Source organism: Ammospiza caudacuta, chromosome 2 (genome assembly GCF_027887145.1).
Source record: "Ammospiza caudacuta isolate bAmmCau1 chromosome 2, bAmmCau1.pri, whole genome shotgun sequence".
Taxonomy (NCBI): Eukaryota; Metazoa; Chordata; class Aves; order Passeriformes; family Passerellidae; genus Ammospiza; species Ammospiza caudacuta.
In genome coordinates this window covers 17,457,823-17,481,987 of record NC_080594.1, presented here as the reverse complement: position 1 = coordinate 17,481,987, position 24,165 = coordinate 17,457,823, and the positions used below count along the sequence as shown (strand labels likewise).

General features: G+C 41.2%; 1 protein-coding gene across 2 annotated transcripts; it reads right to left on the bottom strand.

Annotated features, from left to right (window-relative positions):
• Positions 1–845: 845 nt before the first annotated feature.
• NXPE3 (neurexophilin and PC-esterase domain family member 3) lies at positions 846–24,165 on the bottom strand. Of its 2 annotated transcripts, XM_058824822.1 has the most exons (7): positions 24,094–24,165; positions 22,908–22,956; positions 20,646–20,858; positions 12,392–13,152; positions 10,702–10,775; positions 6,903–7,109; positions 846–5,391 (listed from the first exon to the last, which is right to left on the bottom strand). In XM_058824822.1, the coding sequence occupies exons 3-7, from the start codon at positions 20,736–20,738 to the stop codon at positions 4,841–4,843; spliced, it is 1,686 nt and encodes a 561-aa protein (XP_058680805.1). In that variant the 5' UTR covers positions 20,739–20,858; positions 22,908–22,956; positions 24,094–24,165; the 3' UTR covers positions 846–4,840. The 2 variants fall into 2 exon arrangements, with proteins under 2 accessions (XP_058680805.1, XP_058680806.1); XM_058824823.1 differs by lacking the exon at positions 24,094–24,165 and having other exon boundaries at positions 22,908–23,139.

Below are 24,165 nucleotides of genomic sequence, written 5' to 3'. Positions count from 1 at the left end.
CATACTTTGCAGCCTCTCATTCATTTTTGGCTGAGTGAAGGCTGATGTGGGTTGGACATGGTGGCAGCACAGTTTCCAGAGCTAAATGCTGGGAAGAAGCTGCTTTGCCTTTGCCCTGTCCCCTCAGGGCTGTTGGGATGGCCAGAGCAGGCAGGGCCATGGCCCCACTCTGTGCTCAGCAGGAATGTGAGAGCAGCACCCAGATCACAGCCCTGGCCCTGCCCTGCCCCCTTCAGCAGCCAGCACTGAACAAGAGGGGAACAAAAAACCGGAACAAATACTTGGCAATAGTGCCTCAGCACTCTCTCCTGGCTGTCAGCTTTGTCATTCAGGGATTTTTAGCCTGGTCAAACAGGATATTTTTGGCTATCTACGTCAGGAACCAGCACAAAGGGCATTGTGCCCTGCTTGCTACTTTCCCAGCTGTGAACCCTGGCTGCAAGCTAACTCCAAGGCAAGCCAGGGGACATCCCCCAAATGCTCCACCCTGGGGCCATCCCAGAGACTCCCCAGTGTGTGCCAGGCAGCCAAACTCTCCCTCTCCCATGACCCTGCACACAGCCCTTGGGCTCACAGGGCAGTGGACACACAGCCACCACTGTAGGATGCCTACAGCCCGTGAACACTCTGACTGGCTCACAGGACGCATCTCTCCTCATTTTTTCTTCCATTATTTAAGTAAAAATTGTTCATAAGATAGAGAAGCGATGACCATGCTTTATCTGTGTTCACCCTTTTTTTAAATGAAGTGGTTTAAGGATGTCCTGTGGGTCAGTCAGGCTGCAAAAACCCTCAAAGAAGGAAGCCTAGGTTATGTATGAGCTTTTATTATATGTCAGGCCCGACACACCAACAGAGAGAAACATCAGGGGGCTTCAGTGCTAGGTCTCATGTCACGTACAGATCACCCCTCTCCAAATACAAATCACATTAAAAAAATTACTTAAAGTGAATTTAATCTATCAACCATAGCATGAAACTCCTACCCAACACACAGCACAAAATATAATAGGTAAAACTAAGGGAATTACTATGCAGCTAAAAAAATACAAAGGACATGTGGTTACAACAAACAAGATAAACTGAGACTAAATCAGATTAAATGGTTCAAGTAAACTTGCCCTCTTTATTAGGAACTTTTCATCCTCTGAGCTTTTTGGCTATTCAAATTGTTTTTCTGATTGCATCAGGAAACAAACAAGACAGTAGAGCCTTCTGTATATTGTAAGCATTACAATAACATACATATATTAGAAAAAAACAAGTTCTTTGAAAACTAGTTCCTTCTCTAACAAACTTCACTACTCCCAACAGAGAGTAAGAGCCTTCCAAACAGTCTAAATATATATTAAATTATCTGGACTTAAGGAGTAAGTGCTTTATAAATGAAAAACATATTTGTGACTGGAGTTTTTTGCTATTACTTAAACTGTCATGAATGGAAGAATGTTCTAATGCACACTTTTGCACCAAAACCAAAGCAAAACTCCAGCATCCTCCACCCCTCTAGGAGGCAACTTCAAACCTTTGTCTTTGTCAGCTACCCATGAAATTGTCACCTGCAGTACATAAAAAGTTGTACAGACACTTGTGGTAAGCAAAGTTTCCATGTTTAATTGCTTACCTATAACAAGTAAAGCAATGAAAACTGGTAATTTAAATCTCATGAAGCAGTGCTACATTTGCAGATGAAATTAGAAGCAACTGAAAACTTGAAAAAAGGGAAGCTTTTGCTTTTCATTCTCCCTTCTCATCAACAATTCAACTAACATTTTTACTAAATTTCTAGAAGGAAGAAAGCAGCCTAAGAATATACACATGAGAAACAAGATTCAAAATATTACAGTGCAACACTAATATATATAAAATGGAGTTTACTTACATTATAAATAAATTACTATGAAAGTCTATAATAAAAACAATAAAAGTAGTTTCTTTCACTGGAATTTGAGAGAGCTGGATTTGAATGAAGAAATTAAAAAATAACTATCTAATGAAAGATTAATAATCAAGATTATCAGTACAAAAATGAAAATATAAAAAAATAATACAATGTCTTCCTTTCAAAGGAAGAAAATGCAAAGAAAGGGAAGACAAGGCTTTGAAAGCCTTGTGAATTAATTTTTTATGTGTTGAGGAAGATACTTAACAGATGCTGAGAAATTCTTTTCCAGTCCTGTTTCACATTAAGTAACTTCAAAAATAACCAACATCTTAACCTAAGTCCCTATTAAAATCCATTTAGAAGTTTAAAGAAACTGATTTAAAAATATTTTATTGCTTCTGTGTTTGCATATCCCATACATACACAACTGGTAACATGAGGAGATAGATGGTAACAAGATGAGAAGAGAAATAAAAAACTGTTCATAGATCACCTGAATGACATCTAAAAGCACAGTGTCCCCAAACACAGGTAAATCCTCAGATTCTTCATTTCTCTTCCCAGTCTATTTCAGAGCCCAAAAAATAAAATCTTGAGCCTCATTCTAAACCAACAGGCAATTTCCCTGAAGTTCATTACCAATAAGTTAATTCATCTGTTGTTAAAAAATTAATCTAATTAATCTAAAGGATGAGGTTCTACCAGAAGGCAATTTGACACCTTTTCTAATAGCAGCTCTGTTCTCTTTTGCTCAACTGTCAAAGCACTCAAAATAACATTTTCTTCTCTCTCTGTGCTTGGTAGCTAACAGTGATACAAAGCTGCTGTTGAGGAGCAGTAGCAAGCACTACAACACCCAGAGAAGACACATGCAGCCACAACATTTTCACACACAATATGGCTTTATGAGTTTAACCTAATGGTCAGTCCACAAATTCAGTAGTTTCCTTCAAAGAAGTCTGAAGTCCTGTTTCCATGAGTATTATTAGGATAGAGTTGTTATTCAGGATGAAAGCCTTTACCTGTTATAAAAATCACAACTGGAAAAGATGAAAGTTCATTTTTCATTGTGGTAGTTTACTTTCCCAGACCTGAATTGGTGTGGCCTCTTTTTAGCAGAGGATAAATTGCCATTGCCATTACCATATTAAAGTAAGCAACAGTCACCTAACACTAATGTATGGGCAGATGCTGTGTGAGGCAGCTGTCAGTAGGAACCAGCAAATTGACCTCTTAACTGCTGATTTGAAAAGCTAAGAATGCATGCCATTTCAGTGTACACAATTCCTCCAACATGTTTAAACATTTTTAAATTGTAAAGTTTATAGATGGATAGTACTGGTGCCTTTTACACGCTAAAATAATTTCTATTTGTTTTTAAACCACTTCTCAGTTGCCCTTTCAAATGAACACAATAAGAAACACTGTTGCTGTAGCTGGCAGCATTGGCTCTCTTAGGGTTCTGGCAATAAGAGCACAAAGTTCCTTAGGAGAGCAGCAAACCTAACAAGGAATGAAACTTTTTTTAACATAAAGACATTTTGATAATTTCACTCTGCGCAACCTGCCAATTTGCCTTGTTAATCTTCTCTGTTTGCTCACAAAGACTCAACTTGGTTTTGACACAAGCCAGTGAAGACTGGCTTTGGCCTGAGTGGGACCAACGATAAGACAGCATGGAACACTTCTCTGCTGTTTCATTTGGGAGTCAAATTTATCACAAACTGCTTTCAAAGTGCTTCTAGTTAAAACTGTAGACAGGCTCAATCAAGTAAGCAGCAGTAAATGCCAGGCCAGGAGGCAGAGCCACCAGCTGTCAGCCCAGCAAACCTGGGTCTGTGCCAAGCAGATACATGAAGGCAACCCTGGGCACGCTCAGCTTTTGGGTGCAGGGTGTGCCACCTTTTATACTGGCAGCAGTGAAGTTCATGAAGAAATGACAGAACTGCCAGACCCTGAAGAGGAGTCATTGTGTGGCCACTGCCCAAGCACACCAGGGCCCTCAGGTCACTTGGCCTCCCTGTCCAGATTCGGGGTATGAAGGACACAGCAGAGGGCAGCAAGGGAACGGCTGCAGCTGGCAGGCAATGGAAACACTTTCATTGGCAAATGAAACACTTTCACTGCCAAATGCTTTAAGCTTCAAGTAGGCAAGCCTGCAACTTGAACTTGCAGAAACTGCCTGAAACACTGTTTTCGCTGAAGTCGTAAAACATACATATCCTCACTAATGATAAATCAAGGAGTGGACAGTGTATCAAAGCTCAAAAGAAATTCAGTAGTACAAGAAACCAAACTAAAATACTGGCTATTTGCACTATTTAGTAGCCATCTGTAAACAAAGGTACCTAACTAGGGTGCTCAATTAGATTTCAGCAAATTCTTCATTACTTAATTCTACAGATATTGTGATTGTGCTTCTTTATTGGTGACTTTGGTACACACCCTTTATGTTTCTAATTAGGACTTTGAAACAAGACACTGTGTTTCACTGACACACAGCTGGAGGAGACATCCCTTATGCTCTGGAATGGTGAGAGAAAGACCATTCCCAAAATCCTTCCCAGGTTTCACACACTGTTCTGAGCAACAAGACCCTGGCAACAGAATCAGTGTCACACGGATTAAATTAGGCATACAGTGCAGATAACTAGTAAAGCTAATAACCCAAATAGTCTCTCATTGAATCCTGCCAATTTAATTTAAGGTGCTCTCTAATAATCTCAGGTATGAACGATAAGCTTGAAGGAATCAACCTTGCAGGAAGATATGGCCTGAAGAGTCAACTCCTCTTTACCACCCTTTCACAGCTACCCAGACTAAGGCCACCGTAGTTATCCTGCAGGCAAGTACAGTACCCAGAGTTCCTCCATATCATCCAGCCTCATTCCACAGCTCAAAAGAGCAGCTGTACTTGGGCTATAGCAAAAGGCGACATAGGGACACCCATTTGTGCTAAGTTTGCAGAGGGCACACATAAGATAAAAACGCATCTATTTGATTCTTAACAATTATTTCATTAGGGTGCAGGTTATGTGGCGAGTAATGAGCCACAGACATCTCCCAAGCATCCACAAAGTGCACAGCAATTCCTGAGAACATTTTCCTCATGACAGAATCAAGCTGAAAGGAATACCAGTCACTGTTGAAGAGGCTCACTTCCGGCCCCAGCTCCTGCACGTTGGCCGTTCTGATGACGATGGCGGTCTTGGGGCTGCGGTCCAGCAGCTGCAGCACGGCCCTGCGGATGTTCCTGAGGCGGCGCATGTACACCTCCACGGGGAAGGTGCTGAAGTGGGACCAGATGGTGATGGCAACCACGGTGTTCCTGCCGCCCACGATGCTGTCGAGCTCGTTGGCGATGTAGCGCAGCTCGCTGCTGAACACGGTGGAGAAGCGGATGGGCGGCCCGTGGCAGCGGAACTTCAGCAGGATGTTGTGCTTCAGGTCCACCGACATGAAAGGGCCCACGTTCTTCGGGCTGCCCAGGTTAAATTCCACCAGATCTGAAAGGCCAGGAGCAAGCATTAGATAAAGATAGCACTGTTGGGGATGATGAAACAGGAAAGCTTACAAATATGATTGTCTGGCAAAAGATTTTGAGAATATGGAAACTATAAGCGAGATTGAAATGAAAGCAAGCTTTGAGATCCCTGAGTTAATGAACAATGGGAAAACAATGGTGTGGCCAGACTGAAGGTAATCCCCTTGTGATGAAACAAGACCCTCTGCTTGCAGGCAAGTCTAAGGGTCCGAGCAGACCCTACCAGTTTAGCAGAAGGAGTCCAAAGAGTAGTTTTTAAGGTTTAAAATGTAACACAGTATAGTAATGTAGTGATTCTCATAAGCTGTATAGAAATGCTATAAGATTTGTATATTGTATTAAATTAGTTAGTGAGAATCAAAATATTCAACACAGAAGAAGATGTATTGTATTGTAACAAATAACTTCACTCTCCTACCCCTTTAACTCTCTTATGCTTTTTGCTCTCTTCCCTCTCTGACCCTCTCATCCTGTCTCCCCCTCTCTCCTCTCGGGCCTGCTCCGAGCTGTGGCTGGCAGCTCCAGCAGGGCCCTGCACCCAGGCCCTTTGCAATAAACCACAAGTTCTATGACCTGGCTGCAGAGATCTCTCGTCTCCGTCCGTCCCGACCGTGCTGACCCCCCAATGCTCCTACACAGCACAAGACTTTCAAGCTTTCAACAAGATGCTCAGACCACAGGGCAAAGCAGGAGTAGATAAGGAAACCTGAACATATTTCAAAGAACTCTAAAACTAAACAGAAGTTGATCATCATTTTTCAGAGTGGAGTTTATGGATGTTGAAATCTGCAGGACAGCACATTTGGGTTTCATAACGCTGGCAATGCCTTTTCCAAGTTTCCCAAACCATTTCCTTCTCTCTTGTAAAAAAATAATTTTTTTACAAATAGTCATTGTTACTCTCTGAATCCAGGGTTCACAAGAACCCTTCTAGCAATTTTAGGACTCCATTAAATTTAAAGATTACTTCAAGTTGTAGGAATTAAGGCAGCTCAAAGAGTGTATTTCAACACAACTGAAGTGGTTCAGGGGAAAGGGATGAGCGAGGCAGGAATTTTTAATTGTCCACTGAAATTCTTCTACTTAAGTAACTTGAATAATGAAAAGGGCCCCAAAACCTATAAATAGGAATGGAGGTAATTTGCTACTTCATTCCAAAATCTCTCCTGTGACTGGGATGCTGCAAGGCCTTATAGAGGCAACCCAAGTGATTTCCTGTTGCCTTAACTCACAAGCACAGCAGCAGTCCTGTTACAAGGACAACTTTGCAGACACCTGGTGGCCCCATTTACAAGGCCTACATGTTTTCAGTGTCTGCTCAAACATTTGGCTGTCTGCCAGGGCTTCTGATGAGGTTTTGTCTTTCCTCTTCCTTTGCTTTTGTCACTGTCACTCAGTAAAACCAGTTCTGCGTCTGAGATGTGAGAAATAAGGCTTTGTAAAGGTCCTTAAAGCTAAATAACAAAAAATTACCTGGAACAAATGCTGTCAAATATTCAAACCACTGCCTTATTGTAGAGTCTCCAAACAAGTGGATTACTTTCCCTTGTAAGCACTCAGTTATATCCTCTGATTTGTTAAAATTATGGATCCAATGTGTTCTGGACCTCCACTGGTCCTCATAATAATAACCAGAAGGGGAAGCTGTGGGATCTTCAGCTCTGCCCATACTGCTTGAATCTGGAAGAGAAAAATCCTTTGAAATTAACATGCAACCAAAACAGCCTCCATAATCTTCACCAACATGTAGTCAGCGACCGCTGACAAGAGCTGGGTGGCCGATTATAGCTCAGCTTGGTTTTAATTAAATGGTATCTCTGCTGCTAATGTAAAAATGTATCTGCCACCTTTCTCCGGGCGCTGGAGGCACTCAGTGGCGGGTGTTTGCCCTGCACAAGGAGCGGAGGCAGGAGGCCGGCACAGCATCCTCCCCGTCCCGCTGCACAAGGAGCGGAGGCAAGGAGGCCGGCACAGCATCCTCCCCGTCCCGCTGCAGAAGGAGGGAAGGCAGGGAGGCCGGCACAGCATCCTCCCCGTCCCGCTGCAGAAGGAGGGAAGGCAGGGAGGCCGGCACAGCATCCTCCCCGTCCCGCTGCAGAAGGAGGGAAGGCAGGGAGGCCGGCACAGCATCCTCCCCGTCCCGCTGCAGAAGGAGGGAAGGCAGGGAGGCCGGCACAGCATCCTCCCCGTCCCGCTGCAGAAGGAGGGAAGGCAGGGAGGCCGGCACAGCACCCTCCCCGTCCCGCTGCAGAAGGAGGGAAGGCAGGGAGGCCGGCACAGCATCCTCCCCGTCCCGCTGCAGAAGGAGGGAAGGCAGGGAGGCCGGCACAGCATCCTCCCCGTCCCGCTGCACAAGGAGGGAAGGCAGGGAGGCCGGCACAGCATCCTCCCCGTCCCGCTGCAGAAGGAGGGAAGGCAGGGAGGCCGGCACAGCATCCTCCCCGTCCCGCTGCAGAAGGAGGGAAGGCAGGGAGGCCGGCACAGCATCCTCCCCGTCCCGCTGCGGATCCAGGCGGAGGCCGCCCTGCCGCGGCGCGCTGCTGCCCTCCAGCGGCCGCCCCGCGCACTGCAGCGCTGCTCGGCGGGGACACCGACCCGTGGGGACAGCCTGGCAGCGCCCAGAGAAACATCCAACAAACCCGAAACAACCCACTAAAATCCCTACACAGACCGAGGCAAACCCCCAAAGAACTACTACTACGGAGTAACACATACCTCGGCACTCTAGAAGAGTTAAGTATGAACCATAAGGCCTCCAAAGCCAGAAAATGCCAGAATTGAAGCCATGACCAAAAATTATGTATGTGCCATTTGAATAGGACAATTATGAGAGTCTCTAATTCCATGGATTTCGTACTTTATCTCTGACATCCAGCCCCCTCCCCATTTACTGCCTGAGGGGCAACTACACATCAGGGAAGCTCTGCACCATAGGATGTCCTTTTAACTTGCAGAAGTTGAGCAAGATCTTGCAAGAAAAGTATCAGGATTACAGGAGATTACAGGAAGAGAAACTGCAATCTCATGGTTATATCATACAAATATTGCCATATTTCTCTAAGTAACCAGGGTGATATTGGTACATCAAAGTTCTGTAAGGCTGTTTCATGTTCCCCCTTTGCCATTTCTGTATTCAAATACCTCAGCTGAACAAGCATGGAGATCTTCCCTGGCACAAACACCAGCTGCATGGAGCAGACACTTCTGTTTAAACACTTCTACTCACCTTGGTGTGGGGACTGCTAAGGACAGTCCATGCCCTGTCATAACTTACAGCTGTTTGATAAAGCACACCTTGCCATGGCCCAAATCATACCAGGGACCGTTTGAATGATGTAAAAGTACAAACACTGGAATTCCAGGGCCCAAAAGCATCCTCTGATAGATGCTTCTAACACAGATAGAGCCAACCATAAGTATCTTTCCTAATAAGCACTTTTAATTGCTCTTTTTCTATTCAATATCCTCTGCATGTTGTATTAGCGGATGTTAACCTCCTTGGACCTCACAGGGACACTAAAAACCAAACTACTATACAATTACATTTGTATAACACAAATAATAATCACAATTACCACAGAACAAAGCCATCAGAAAATTCTATCTCTGGATGATTCTGTAAATCTGACAGCAGGATCAAGGAAGGAAAAAAACCTAGATAATAATGTGAACTCATCTAATATTTATTAATAGGAGAAAGGAAAAAAAAAAGCCTTCAATAGTCATTAAAGACTAATTCAGAATGTGAATTCAGAAATTGAGTTTGTTTGATTCTAAGTTTTGATGCAAAAGCAATTCAATTTTTTACCTTTTAGATGGATTCTTATATATATATATACATACATATATATACATATATATATATATATGGATAGATAGATAGATAGATAGATAGATAGATAGATAGATAGATAGATAGATAGATAGATAGATAGATATAAATAACAGTGGTAATAGAACAACTTTTTGGTGCCCCACAGTAAATCAGCATTTCAAGTCTGTGTATAGTATCATACCAGTTTTGGCCCAAAATTCAGAACTGGCCCTTACTTTGAGATTTTATAAAAGAAAATAAAAGCTCCAATCTGAAGTTAAAAAACAAGGATAGAAATAAAAACTTGTATTTCAGAAAAACAAATGTTTTTGAAAACTTGATCTACATTTACCACCATACAGAAAAACATGCACAAAAAGAACAATGAGTTTGTGTGTATCATCAGTCCTAACCAATCCACACATTCAAAAGCATTATAGCAATGAGTTCAGTTTATTTATTCAGAGACTGCTGTACTTGGAAGGAATTTCCCTGAGGAAATGTGCTATGCCTATCCACCCTTTTTAACCCAGCATTAATTGTCAGGACATTATAAGCAGGCTTTGATCATTCTTAGCTCCTGGAAGAAGGATGACAATCAAATTTTGAATTTGCAGCAGTTTCTGCCGGGAAACATACAGGATAAAAAAAGCAACAAAAACACTTCAGCTAAAGGATCTGGACAAAGAAAAGAGGTGGAGGGTAAAATGCTGCAAGCCTAGTAGCAGAACTGTATTTTTTAAGTGAACAGTAAAACTAAAAGCAAGAAATGCCCAAAGTTGCCTTCTGTTCAGACTTTATTGCTCAGGTCAGTTAATCTACCTTAAAAGTCTTTTATAACCTAATGAAAAAAAATATGAAAAGTTTTCATTTAAGAAATAATTCTCTGTTTATCACATTTTATGCAGACTTTTTAGAAGCATAAAAAGCTTGCTTTTGGATATGAATGAGATAAAATATCTGAGTTCATTTTAGTACAGACTGTCTGGTCCAGAACTGTAGATTGTGTTATCCTGTGGTAACACAAATTATAGTAATACTTAAATGCAATCAAAATCTGTTAGACAACATTCTTAACACAGAAAGAAATTAAGAAACACCACACAGCTCTTTTCATTAGATTGAGAGTTTGGTAAGCAGTTACTCTAAGATATTTTACACTGTGAGTAAATGCTAGGAGAAATAAAAGGCATTTTTGGCAAGAGAACAAAGTTGTCTCTTCTTTTGATTTCTTCTTTTGCTAATAATCCCATTTATGTATGCAATTTCAGAAAAAAAATTCACTATTTCTGAACTTGTATTAAAGTTAACACGCAAAAGCCTTCATCATCTCAATAGAAATCTGATACTGATTTTTTGCCTCGTTAAAAAACCCCCAAATTACTATTTGATGCCTGTTGTTCTTTTTATAAATTTAATTGTGAATTACAAACAAGAATCTTATGCAGTTCAGCTTACCTGTAAGTGCTGTGGGCTTTACAATGACTGAATCAGGTCCACTGGAGAGTATTGGCCTTTTGATATTCACGTCACTTGAACAAAAAACAAAAACAGCAATATTTGTAAAAGTTACTGTGAAACTTGTAGGTAATATTAGTCTCATTTTTTTTTCTTACTCCACTTCAAATAAGCACAGTGTACTATGAAGTTTTACTCTAAGTTTACTTATTACAGCTGAATTCATTCCACATTTATTTTGAGACCACCATTGCTATTCTCGATCCAAATTCAAAATTTCATGGCATTGACACAAATGTTGTGCAAGCTTGTACTGACACAAATCTCAGTAAAGCAATCAAGCTGCCAGAGGTAGAAGGAAGCTTTTGGGGATTTGCCCCAAAGATGTTCCCAGCCTGCAGAACTTGTGGGGACAAATCACTGCAAGGGTACAGGGCCACAGCAGCAGCTCCCAGCTGACTGATACTGAGATCTTATTCTGTCTTTTGCTACTGTTTTGAAGAGAATCCTGGTCTATTTTTCTTTTCACCATTTAAGAAATAAATTATTTGGAATTTCTTTAAGCTACTTCAGTCAAGGACCTCAGAGCTGAATGAAACAAACAAAGAAATAAACAATCAAAACTAAACCAAGAAAAACAGCTTTCCCATTCCCATAAGGAAACATCACCAATAAATATAAGCTATATTTTACAGGTGGACAGAGACACAGAAAGTCAAAAGACCCACTTACAAACTTGATATGGAAGAGCCAAAGAAAAAAAAAACACTGATGCTTACTTTTTATTTCTGGTCTTGGTTATGAACATGCACACATACTTTCCTAAATTACACTATTTGGAGCTGCTACCCTAAAATCTTTCCCAATGTCTCAAGTGAACATTGTGCCAAAAGATTTTCCTACAACATCTGTGTTGGAGAGCAAGGCATTAGCAAGGCATTGCAACTACAACTCTGACACAACATAGTAACAAACTTTATCTAAATTCAGCTGTGTAATTTCATACAGAAGCAGTTCTGTCACACATACACAGGCAATAATAGATGGTTTGGGTTTTTTTTAATGCTGTATGCAGAAATAAAATATGACTGTGAAACTAATTTAGTTTGACACTTGAAATAACATGCACAGATCATTTCCATTTGCATGGCTATTTCTCAGCAATTTGTTCCACCAGGTGTTTCCTTTATGAAAATTGTTTATAAGATTTGAAAGTCATATTGAGCAACAAGGAACACGTTTAAGGAACAACAATTTTTGATGAGGACAAAAAAAACAATTGGTAATTTCTGTAACAATGAGCCTAAAACATGGATCCTTTTTGGATAGTTTATATTTGGCCAAAAATACTTCTCAAAGCATGGTTATTAATATTGCAAGTGCAGGTATGGAAATAGAAAAATAAGGAAGTAGTCTCAAAAACCAGCAACAGATTTAGACAGCATGCTCTTGTGAAATTCAGCAGGGTTGAATTCAAAGCACAGAAAGAGAACTACATGCCAAGTTTCTTTAAGATTGCTAGGATTCTTGCACAGCTGAATGGAGGGGATCAGACTATTCAACAACTAACACCAAACACCTGGTCCTGCAGATCCACTCCACCTCTAAGGCAATGTGTCTTATTTAAACAATAGGTTTAAATATGCCTATTGACTTGACTGAATATATATAAATGCAACAACATACAAACCTTTGGAAAAAGAGGCTTTCCTCTTGTGTCAGAAGACCTTTCAGATATCCACCTTTGGCATGGTTGATTCGGCTGGCACAGGACAGTTTCCGAGGCTTGTAACAGAACCACGGCTCGCCCGTGTAGAGATCAGTGAAGTTACAGACTGGGAGACCTGCAGGCAGGCAAACGTTGCACTCTGTAGTCTCTGAATACCTCCCAGACTTGAAGGAGCTTTTGAAATAGACTCTGTCCGGCCTTTCCTCACGCAACCGCACGAGGACTTGGATGGCTTCACTCGCATGCACAAGAGACACAGAAACTTTGACCTCCCCTGGCCAAAGCAAGGTAAAGAAGATTTTGTAAAGGCCATTGTGGCAATCTACAATCCTTCCTGCTGCTCCAGCTTTCAGGCTAGGAGAGTGAATTCGTGCTAGTAAATAGTCTCCACCGTACTGTTTGGGCTTTCCTTGGAAATCCTTCATGCGAACGAGTACCTCCAACTGATCACCCACCTTGAAGAACCTGTTGGGTTTCACAATCACAAAGTCACTGTGTGTGGGATCAGTGCTCTGTGCAAAGGGGATTTTGCCATCAGGGGGCTTTGGCCACTGTATTGCAGCAAGCAAGGATTCCTGCTCCGCTTGTTCCCGTTTGGACAAGGTCTGCTCCGCGTACCCGCAGTAAGGCTTCCTGGTGGTTTTGGCTGTCTGGGACAGAGGATGCTGCACATTGTTTTCTGTTATCCAATTCGATCCTGAAACTGTGTCATCATCCAGGTGCTGGGGAGAAAAACATTACCTGAAGCTGTGCTGTGAAATGAAACACTGGGAATAATGGATGCTTTGTTGGGAAATGGTCCCAAGAACTGGGCTTTGCTTTACAGAGCTTTCAAACTGGCCAAATGAAACAACTTCACTAGAAGACCCAAATCTATTACTTTCACCATGAGATTTCTAAGGAAACAGGTGGGCAACCTGTAGTTATCCTGCTTTGGCAAACAAGCATTTAAAGAGCTTACATCCAATGCATGGCAGTGTTTCAGCTACCAGTACACTCTCCAAATATCAGCAATGTGAAAAAAAATGACAAAAGGTGTCACAGACACATTTGATGAAAAATTCTTTTGCTAGGATTTTTTCTCCTGAGAAGCTCAGGAGAAGAGGCCTCAGAAATGAAATGTAAACAATGATTATCTGCGGCAATGGAATGCAACAGGTGCATCTGTGATTGGTCCATGTTGGCTGTTTCTAATTAATGGCCAATCACAGTCAGATTACTTGGTCTCTCTCAGAGTCACAAGCTTTTATTATTCATTCCTTTCTATTCCTTGCTAGCCTTCTGATGAAATCCTTTCTTCTATTCTTTTAGTATAGCTTTAATATATAATTTTCTTTTAATATAATGCATATCATGAAATAATAAATCAGCCTCCTGAAACATGGAGTCAAGATTCTCATCTCTTCCCTCATCCTGGGACCTCTGTGAACACCCCCATAAAAAGGTTGGATGATTAAATTATAAATCACATTTCCTTTTCTTCTGCAGTAACATTTTAGCCTTGGAGCACCATGGGTTCTAATAGTTGCCCCATGTAATGCAGGGAAAAAGGTTTTCTTTGAGATGTTACACTGCAGGTTAAGCTGATGCACCCCTGCACATGCCTTCCAGAGAGGTTTGCTGCATGTGGCAGCTGCACTCATTTATCTGGTCACACTCACATCTCCTCTTGGCTAATTATCTGAAATGCATGTTTCCCTGTAGTGTACACATTAAAAGAAATAAAAGAACAAAAGCTCAGATCCTCCTGGGACAATAAATTCATGAGCCAGTTGGCAAGTAGAATAGTACAGGACAAGCTAGGACTAAAAAACCTGCTTATTTATAAATCTTATTTATAAGATTTTAAAATCTATATACAGCTGCTTCTAGCACCAAATGAAACAGCAAGCAAAGCATCCCCTAATCACAGAGAGTTTGTAAATTAAAATATTTAAATACAAAACTAAACTAAGAGAGAAGGCTTCTGCTGCAGCTTGATAAAACTGTATTTTGTGCAAAAATATCAGTGTCCAAAGCTGTATTTGCATGCAAATGACTGCAGATACCATCTTCTTTATGACATCACATAATTTGGCAGATTTGCATTAGGAAAATTTTAAAAATAGCACAGTCTAAGACTCCAGAGGTACCCATGAGATTCCTAATCAGCAAATTAAGAAAAACCCCTTCAAATACACATAAAATCAGTAGTTAATGACCAATTACCAGGTATATGTAGTAGAACTTATCCATAGTTCCATTTCATAAAGAAGGAAAATAGTCTTTCAAGCAAAGATTAAAATTATACAGTGCACCATTCACATAGCATCAGATGATATGCTCATTTAGATTTGAAAGATTTGAAACATTGCTAAAAAAATCAAACTACATTATTTGAAATCTTTAAAAATATCATTGTGCTTACCCAGTGTTTTCCATTTACTTCCTCCTTAACTAACTACTCACGACTTGCTACTTTTAAATGTCATGTACTAAAATCACAACACATGTTAAAGCTTTATTCATTGTTATAAACCTTTCTTAGGCCATGGAAACATCAGCAGTGTCTTAAAATCATTTGAACCACACTGAGATTCAACATACTTTTTTCAGAAGAAAGGTAAACCTAACAAGCAATAAAAACATACAGGCTTTTGAAGTCTGTGACATAAATTGGTTTTGATCAGCTTTAGAGTAAGAGGATGAGCACAGGAGGATGTAGGATGGATACACAAAATCTTTGTTTGATATCCAAGTTAACTATAAAACCCGAAACTGTAAATTGCTACACTGTAGCTCTAAAACACAAATTGACATATACCCATCTATACACCAGATGTTAACATCACAATAGAAGCTTTTGCTTCTGTTTTATATTCCCACCCAGGATTTAATACATTTTCCCTGAAGGCCATAATTCTTAATTATTTTTGTTTTCCATCATAGCAAGCCAAGCTGCAGCAAGCCAAGCTGCAGATGTAAGCTGCACATTACTTTTATTAGTCCAGTGAATTTCAGCCAAAGCTGAGAGTGAATCTCAGGCACAGTTCTACTTTAAATCTTGCCTACATGCACTCTTGAATTAAGCCAAGTTTCTATTTTTGGACACCTTCACAACTTCTTCCCCTCACTTGCTCATGCATAAATATATACACATAATACAGAAAATACTGCATGGAAATATTTTTTAAAGTTAGCTATATATTTTGATGCCTCCAATAAGCCAGCAACAATGTCTCAGCAAAAATATTTATACATTCTCCCAAAGAGGAGTGGAAAGGGAGAATATGTGTTAGGATTAATTGTTGTTTTCAGTGTAAGTTCCCAAGAGAAAGTTTCTGGTTTTCAGTTGGTTCTTCAGTGGTTGGTGGACATGGTAAAAACAAATCCTTTCAAATTAAAAAGAGATGGTCATCTAAGATAGCTTAAAACCTGATGTATCCCTAATTTTAATCTTCCATAAATTTCCTGGGGGTTTTTAACCCAGTCTTTCTGTCAGAGATGAAGAGATGCCATTTCTGGCCTAGCTAGGCTTTCTGAAGTCTTTCCAGAGGCATTCCCATATCTTTCAGTGGGAAAGGGTGCAGAGAACACCAAGCCAACAAACTCATTCAGAAAACAGAATATGGTTTGATGGCTGCAAATCAGTTCACCTACAGAGATTTTTAGCAGAGCATAAGGCCAAAGCTCTTCCTTGTATGCAGCTGAGAGCAAGAACATGCACTGTCACTTCAGCATCTCCAGGTTATGGCCCCCTAAGCAGAATAGATCATATCAGAAATATTTCCTCAGTCTATCTTCCAAGGGCCTGAGGGGGAAGCTCCATGAAGGTAAAAGCAGAGCTTCTTCAACATCCTGAGGAGCATTCTTTCTCCAGCATCCTTGTTCATATTTACAGCCCTCTTTCAAGCCTAACCAGGACCCTGTATTGTTGCAGAATTATAAGCTTTTGTGTGAAAATAAGCTTGACCATGGATACTATTCACAGCAGATGCACAGATTCTCTTTGCCAGTAAAGGCAGAAAAAGCTTCAGAGTCAATTAATACACCAAAGATCCCTGACTGGAATATAAAAGCTTTCCAAACCATCTTCCTTTCTTAAGTGTTTCCCAGGCTCAGCTCCAAACAAGTACTTAAGTTCTCCTGCCCCTATGGATACACAAGGCCTGCTCTGAGGTAAATAATTAGCTGAGTTTGTCCCCACTTCATTTCCTACTCCCTCTTGGCATTTCCAAGTCTCTCTGGCTCTTCTCTGTCATCATACTGAGACTGTGCAGAATGGAGGGCTTTCTATTGTAGTTAGTAGCTAAACTAAACAAAATTCCTTTATGAAAAGCAGAGAGAGAGGATTTCTCAAGAGTGCTCTTCCTTTATGACACAGACTGTTTTAGTGTTGATGACAGGCTCCATGTTGGATAACACCTGCTTTGCTATTTCCATCTATACACCATTGAAGGTGTCAAGTATTTTAAGAGCAATTCCCAAGAGGCATTGCTTGTTTGTTGCATTTGAGGTGTTTTTGTTTGTGTGGGAGGAGTTTGTTCAGGTTTTTTTGCTTTTTTTGGGGTTTTTTTCTATCATTATTTTTTTTAATTTACTGCATTTTGAAGCTAACCAGAACCCAAATGTGACCACAAAGTAATTTAATGGCTATCTGCCAAGTAACACAGGCAGGACAGAAGAGATTACATGTCAGTTAAGCACAAATAAATCCATTTGCAGTTCCTGCACTAGAGATGTCATAAAAAGGAAAAAAAGGAAAATGTATTTTTATGAGAACTAATGGAAGTTTCAGCTCATCTCCTTAGCTTTTGGCATTCTCACCACCAACTAAGCAAAAAATTAGATACAACATATAGATTAACCCAGGCAATAATGCTCTCAAAGATACTCTAGATGGGTCACAGAGTACTTGGGGAGATCTGCAATGAACACCTGTCCTCAGTTAAACACCACAGTGTAGGTGGCTGATGAAAACATTGAGTGTTTCCATTGCTGTTGGAAAAGGGGAACTCCATCTCAAAGCCCAGTATCTTCCACCAGCTGTTAACTCCTGCCTTGGCCTCAGCAGCTGCTGCAAACCTGCCTAAGTCACTGTCACTAGAGCAGGAAACAACACAGGAGATTGCCAGGCAACAGGCACAGTGGGCAAATAAAAGCTCCAGGAGACAGCATCTGAATCTGAACAAATACCAATTCCTGAAAGGCCAGCCATCTTCTAGTCAGTAATTTTACACTCCAGCTACTTTATTTCTTGTCTATGACAGAGATGAAATCAGTTCTCTATCATTACCATCTCACAGCACTGAGGGGCTGCTAAACTACTCTAAGTGTCAAAGCCAGTCCTCAAAAGCCAACACCTGGCAGTCAAATGTTCCAGAAATAATTGGAATAAGATAACTTTATCTTTTGTAGGCACCTGCAGCTGAGCAACAAGAATTTAAAACTTTGCTACACAGTTCTTTTGCTCAGTTTCAGCTATCTGATTTCATACTCTGTTCTGGCAAGAAACTTCCCTTCTCCCCACAGACTCTCTCTTCTTGGTCCTTTTAAATAAAATAGCACTCACAACCAATCCCAAAGTGGTTCTGTCACCCTAAAGGCCACTGGTACAAATACACAAACCCTCCTGCACTCTGAGAGCATCATGTTTGGACAAAATCCTGATACTTCACAAAAAATTACTGCACATTTTATCTGTCTGGCTACATGCACAGAAAAAAAATCTAATAAAATAAAACCACATTTCTTCTGGTACTGTATGATCAACTATGTGACCTCAAGGGAATAGTTATTCCATAATAAAAAGCAAAGTAAATAATAAGCTGGCTACCAAACTTTTTGTGGACAGGTTGTTGGGTTTTTTTAACACAAGAAAAGTAAAAATCTGACAGGGTATGACTATTGGGAGATAGTAGTCATTAGTAGTTTAAGAAATTAAGAGGAAACATTCCAACATGAAAAGGTATAAAATCCTAAAGCAAAACAGAAGGGAGACTAGCTGACAATTGCCTTAGATCTTTAGCTTTAACCAGCTAGGTTGGATGATTTAGGGATAAGAAGTGTGTCTGATGCATTTACAAACACATTGTCAACAGTAACCAACAATAAGCTCTCCTTTCAGAGCCTGAACAGACTTTGTTACAGATATTCTATGAAAGTGTTATAAGATTTTTTTCTGGCTTTGATCTCTGACTGAAAAGAATCAGCATAAATGCCTATATTAGACTGCCTGGAAAACTGAGCCAAGACAAACACAGGAGCAGGTCCATTCAGAAAAGTATGACAACAGAAGGGGTTAGATTGCATGTAATAGTGTAAAGATTTACCAGCAACACAATACTTAACTGAGGTTAGAATAGCAGACATGTAAAGGGCAACAAAGCCACAAACAAACTTATCATGGACAATGGCCAGAAAAAGCACAGAGTGAACATCCAACCTGCATTTTCCATTTCACTCTCAAAGCACTGCCAGAGCCCTTTTCTCCAAGAAATGTAATTTTAAAATGGAAAGAAAACAGTTTAAGATTCTAAATATCAACACTCCTCAGGCAACATCCTAGGTCAAAACCTAAAACAAACTAAAACCACAGAAAGAGAAAACAAAAGCTACCTCCTACAAACAAAATGGATCATGCTAACTTGAACCAAAAGTCCATCACACACAATATTTTGATTGCCAATAGTTTCCAACAGCAGGTAGATGGGAAAAGAAAACAGACTGAACATGCTGTGCCATTTCCTCCTGTAGACTTAACACACTTTTAGCCCTTTATGGTTTAGATTTCTTAAACACTAGGGTAAATATCTTAAGATCTAGTACCCCAATGGACTTTTCTCTGTGCATTCATCCAGTTTTTGAATATATGCATTTAGTAACTACAAAGACTTACTGCAAAAGCTTCTGCAGCTTTGCTGCAATCCTTAAAAAAATATCCCTGCTTCCTTTAAAATCAGCCTCTGCAGTTTATATTTAATGTGTCCACTGGTACTGGAATATGTAACAAACACTCAGTTATTGATCCTGAATCACTTGTGGTTTTAGACTTCCCAAACATCTTCCTTACCCTTATGTAATCCTCTTCCAATGTGTTTTGTGTGGGGTGAGGGGGCTTTACAGCCCCTCTTTTGGATCATTTCACCTGGGCACCACTAGCCAGGAGGAAGGAAGATTCTGCACACAGCATATACACAACTTAAAAGCATAAAGCACCTACTGACTGGCTGACATGCACAAAGGACAGCTATAATTTAACAAGGTGTTGGGCTAAGCATTACCATGCTCATCCACCAAATGCAGCACTGGAATGCCTGGCCAGGCAGGCAGCCAGTGGGCAGGGTCAGCCTCCAGGGCTCCTGCAGACACATCCTCATCCTCCTTGACTTTAATCTTATGGGCTTACTGACTAAGCAGTTTGAAAGTACCTCTGCACTGAAGTGAGAAGTAAAATGAAGAAATATGCAAGACAGATACAGCAGAGGGAAAAGGGGAAAGGTAAACAAAAATTGCATCAGACAGGCCAGAGATGAACAAGCCATAACAGCTCTGCAGAAAAAGACCTAGGGACTCCAGGAGACAGCAAACTCACCATGTGTCAGCAGCACAGCATTGTGGCAAAGAATTAACAAGATCCTAACCAGAAGATTTAGCAAAGTTAGAGTTCTCTTCAATTAGACCATGGTGAAGCCACATCTAGAACACTGTGTCTGGCTTTTGGACAACCCATGCCAGAGTAAAGCTGGCAAGACTAGCTAAGAACCCTTGAGATGCTTAGGGAACTGGAATGACACTAAGGAAACCAAAGCATCTATTTTAATTCTAGGGAAGACCAAAAGGGAACCTAACTGCAGTCTTTCACTAACCACAGGGGAGTCACAGAGGAACTGGAGTTAAAGGACATTCTTATAGGATAAAAGGTTGCACTTAAGGCAAACATTCTTCCCTCTAAGAGGGATGCAGCATTGCAACAGGCTGCCTAGGTATGTTGTAAAATATGAGTGTCCTTGAATATGGTTGAAAGTCAAAACACCCTGTTGCAATCCAAGCTAACTCTGATGCCAGCCTTTTCAGGAGGGTGTTGGATTAAATACCTCCAGACATGCCTTCAACTATGACTTTTCTGTGATTCCTATTTATAGCTAAATGCTGTCAGTCAGACAATTCTAACCTCACACTCAAAGGCCAACAACCTTGCTCAAGCCATCTCGGAGACGAAACAGGCTCCACTTACCTCTAACTGGAAAAAGTTATGGACCAGCACCACGACAGCCAGCACTGCCATGAGCAGGCAGAAGAGCTGCAGTCTGAACGAGTCACGCCACATGGTCCAGCCGTGCCCTTCCCTCCCATGTTACACATTGCCATGGCTTGCGTCCGCCGCAAGCGGGAATGGCATTTCGTCTCAGCAGGGCACAAGGGAACTCAGCTGCCTTCCACCTCATCCCTGCAAGTGCATTTACAAAAACTCTGTTAACGCCCAGAAAGTTACTAGAACTAAAGTCAAGTTTCGCACTGAAATCTTACAAATGGTGGGGCAATAACCAGTACAACAGAACAGTCAATACAGATTATTTTTGTGGAACTAATTTGAACAGCGTTAATGTTACATAATTTTCTTGGATCTGCCAAAGCAAACCTTTATCATAAAGCTGGTCTCACCTGCAGTGGATTCCAAAAAAAAAAGGCAAAAGAAGAGCACAAGATTTCATTCTGGCAATCAAAAAGGCCAAAACAAATTACCACCACCCTATTTATCTGTTAGGCCACACCACCACTGTCCAGACTGAAACAGAAATTCATGGGTTTGGATATCTCCCATTAACTTTTATAGCAGAAACTTGTGAGTTTGGACATCTCTCATTAACTTTTATAGCAGGAACTTGTGAGTTTGGACATCTCTCATTAACTTTTATAGCAGGAATTTGTGAGTTTGGACATCTCTCATTTACCTGTTTACACATTCCATTAAATTGTTATTAAACACTGGTGTCTGAAACAAATTTGGATAAGCAATGTAAAACTTACTTCCTCCAGTTTGCTGCTTGGGAAGAGGGGAAAAATAAATCAACAGTAGTATTAAAGGGGAGATACCTAAGAGAGTTGAAAGCACTAAAATTTAACTTCATGCCCATCTACAACATTACATTACATCTTCCCTGGTCTGCTTTTTTATCATTCCTTTTATCTCAGGTGCTCATATGCAGCTCTAAAAAATAAAAAAATAAACTTCTGGAAAGAATACAGTGTGTTGGGATTCAGTATTTCTGGTTCTTTAAATCTAATAATAGCACTGTCTTTCATAAACTTTAACTTTCATACAATATCATTCCTTTAAGGTTGCTTGATAACAGATCTGCTATAAAATCACAGACTTTACAGCCACTGATAAAGATCTCAATGCTTGCTCAGAATGACTCTTAAGCCTTCCTTTCCTTCTGAGAAGGACAATTTTGATGCAGCCTTTTTGCAAATAAAAAGGGTACTGTTCTTGCAGAAGCTCTAAACTTGGAAACAGAAAACAGATGGCAAGAAGAGACACTCAAAAGACACCAATCTCTCCAAACCAAACATCCTCAAAGCAGCATTACTCATACAACCTGCACCAAGTGCAACACCATAATCAAATGATTACATAAACTTGGCACAACTTTCCATAAATAGCATAACTGAGAATTTATACAATTAAGATATAATACATAGTACCTATAGTTTTAAGAATATATGAAAAATGCTGTGTAAATTTAAATGAAACACAATGATACATTAAATATCAAGATTAAAACATTATTTATCAAATGAATCCAGGCTAGAAAACTAAAAAACATTACTGGTACAACCAGGACAGCCTCAAAATAGACCACACATCAAATTGCTTTACAAGGATTATAGGGATTATAACTTCAAATGCTTTGCTGAGAATTAGAGAGATTGTATTTCTGACCAAAGAACTAACATTGAAAGATCCATTAAAGTGAAAGTATCAAAATGACAAAAAAATGCAGCTTTGTTGGAACAGTTCTGCACTAATATGAAATTTGCATAAAACAGCAGCTTAGGTCATAAATTGATACTAAATATACCTAAAGTACATAAAAATGCTAATTTAAGGACATATATGTCCATTTGAGGAAGAAAAACAAATACATTAGACAAAACCAGAATTTTCAATTCTGTTGCTGAGAGTTCTTTCCACATCACTGAAAAGCACAAGACATTGAAAATGCAATGTAATTTCATATGCCTAAAATTTCAAATGTAATTTTAGATGCCTAAAAAATACCACAAATGCTGTTCCATATATTTTTTACTCAAATTTTTCTGTATTCTGTAGATGTCACATGCCCTAAAACATTTAAATGTACAAGTTTAGAGCTTTCTTTATGCTAAAAGCTTACTATACTGCCAGTTTCATCGCAATTGGTGAACAATTGATCCTGTTCATTTTTTGTATAAGGGAAGCCCATAAGTACACCAAAAAAGCCTTAGGACTTACCCTACTCCTGAAATGTTCTCTGAAGCCATCCACACAAAAGGCCAACAACCTTGGAAACAATACATTAAAAAAAAATGTTTATAGAAACACACAAAAATATTTCTTAGTAAAATTTATACATTGGTGGTTTGCTTACAGTGGCACAAAATAAAACGGCAGTTACAACTTTTAACCTGTAAAATCACTTTAGTTTCTACAATTACCCAAGGATTTTGTTGAAGTATTTTATTCCTTTAAACTTCAATGCTGTGCACTTGAATTTTCTGCTATTTATTTTAGTTTATAAGTAAACTAAGCATTACTTCTCTCAGCTTTTTTCCACGTTACCACATGCCCCTTTTTACCCAATGTTAAAAACAAAAACCGATTAAATGACATTTTTATGAATACGTCATTAAATTACGCCGCCTGCTCCATTACAGAATTGTTGCTTTGGGATTTTTTACAAGTTGTCAATTCCTGTCAGCTCTCTATCCCCTCAGCTCTCTGAGCCAGCAGCGTTACAAAGGCAGGTGTGAGTGCAACCTCTCCAAATTCTGCCGTGCAAATCTCCGAGGCACAGAGGCGCCGCTACCTCTGGCGATGCCCAGACCATGTCACTGGGGCACAGGGGCTGATGCTCGCCCGGCTGCCAGCACGGAAAAGCAGATTTGCTGCTGTTTTCCGCAGATTCCGCCTTGGTCCCCGGGGCACGGGGAGCCGGCGGCCCCCAGCCCGCCGATATCCCGGGGCAGCGCCGCAGCGCCGGCGGACCCGGGACCGGACACGCACCCCCGGGCCAGGGACGGGGCCAGCGAGCAGGAAGCACCGCTGCCGGCAGTGCGAGCCGCACAGCTCCGCTTTATTGCCTCAAAGGTACTTTCAGGATGCCGCGGGATGGGCGTCCCCGGGGAGCGGCACAAGGCAGCCCCGCACCGGCAGGAAGCTCCCTCAGCCGCCGCCTCGCTGCACCCCGAGCGGCGCGGGCAGCGCGGCCCTGCGGGCGGGCGGACCCGGCCGCGGCCACGGGGGATCCGAGCAGGGCATCCGCCAGCCCCGGGACCCCGCACCCGCCTCCCGCCCCGGGCCTCCCCCAGCGGCCCCGAGCCCGCAGCACTCCGGCTGCCGCGCCGGGCTGTCCTTCCCCCCCCGCTCCCCAGACGAGCCGCGCCGAGCCGCGCCGCCCGCGCCGCCCGCGCCCCCTCACCGCAGCCCCCGGCGCTCCCCCGGGCCAGGCGGCGGCCTCGCCCCCGGCCCGGAGGCGCTGGCTGTAAAAGCC

Bases quoted from the DNA above. Each gene is read 5' to 3' on its own strand.
- NXPE3 (XM_058824822.1), bottom strand. From the start codon at position 20,738: ATGTGGCGTGACTCGTTCAGACTGCAGCTCTTCTGCCTGCTCATGGCA. The intron at 7,110-10,701 runs GTAAGCTGAACT...TTTCTCTTCCAG, and splicing joins AAAGCCCACAGCACTTACAG to ATTCAAGCAGTATGGGCAGA. The intron at 5,392-6,902 runs GTAATTTTTTGT...CTGGCCTTTCAG, and splicing joins TTTGACAGCATTTGTTCCAG to ATCTGGTGGAATTTAACCTG.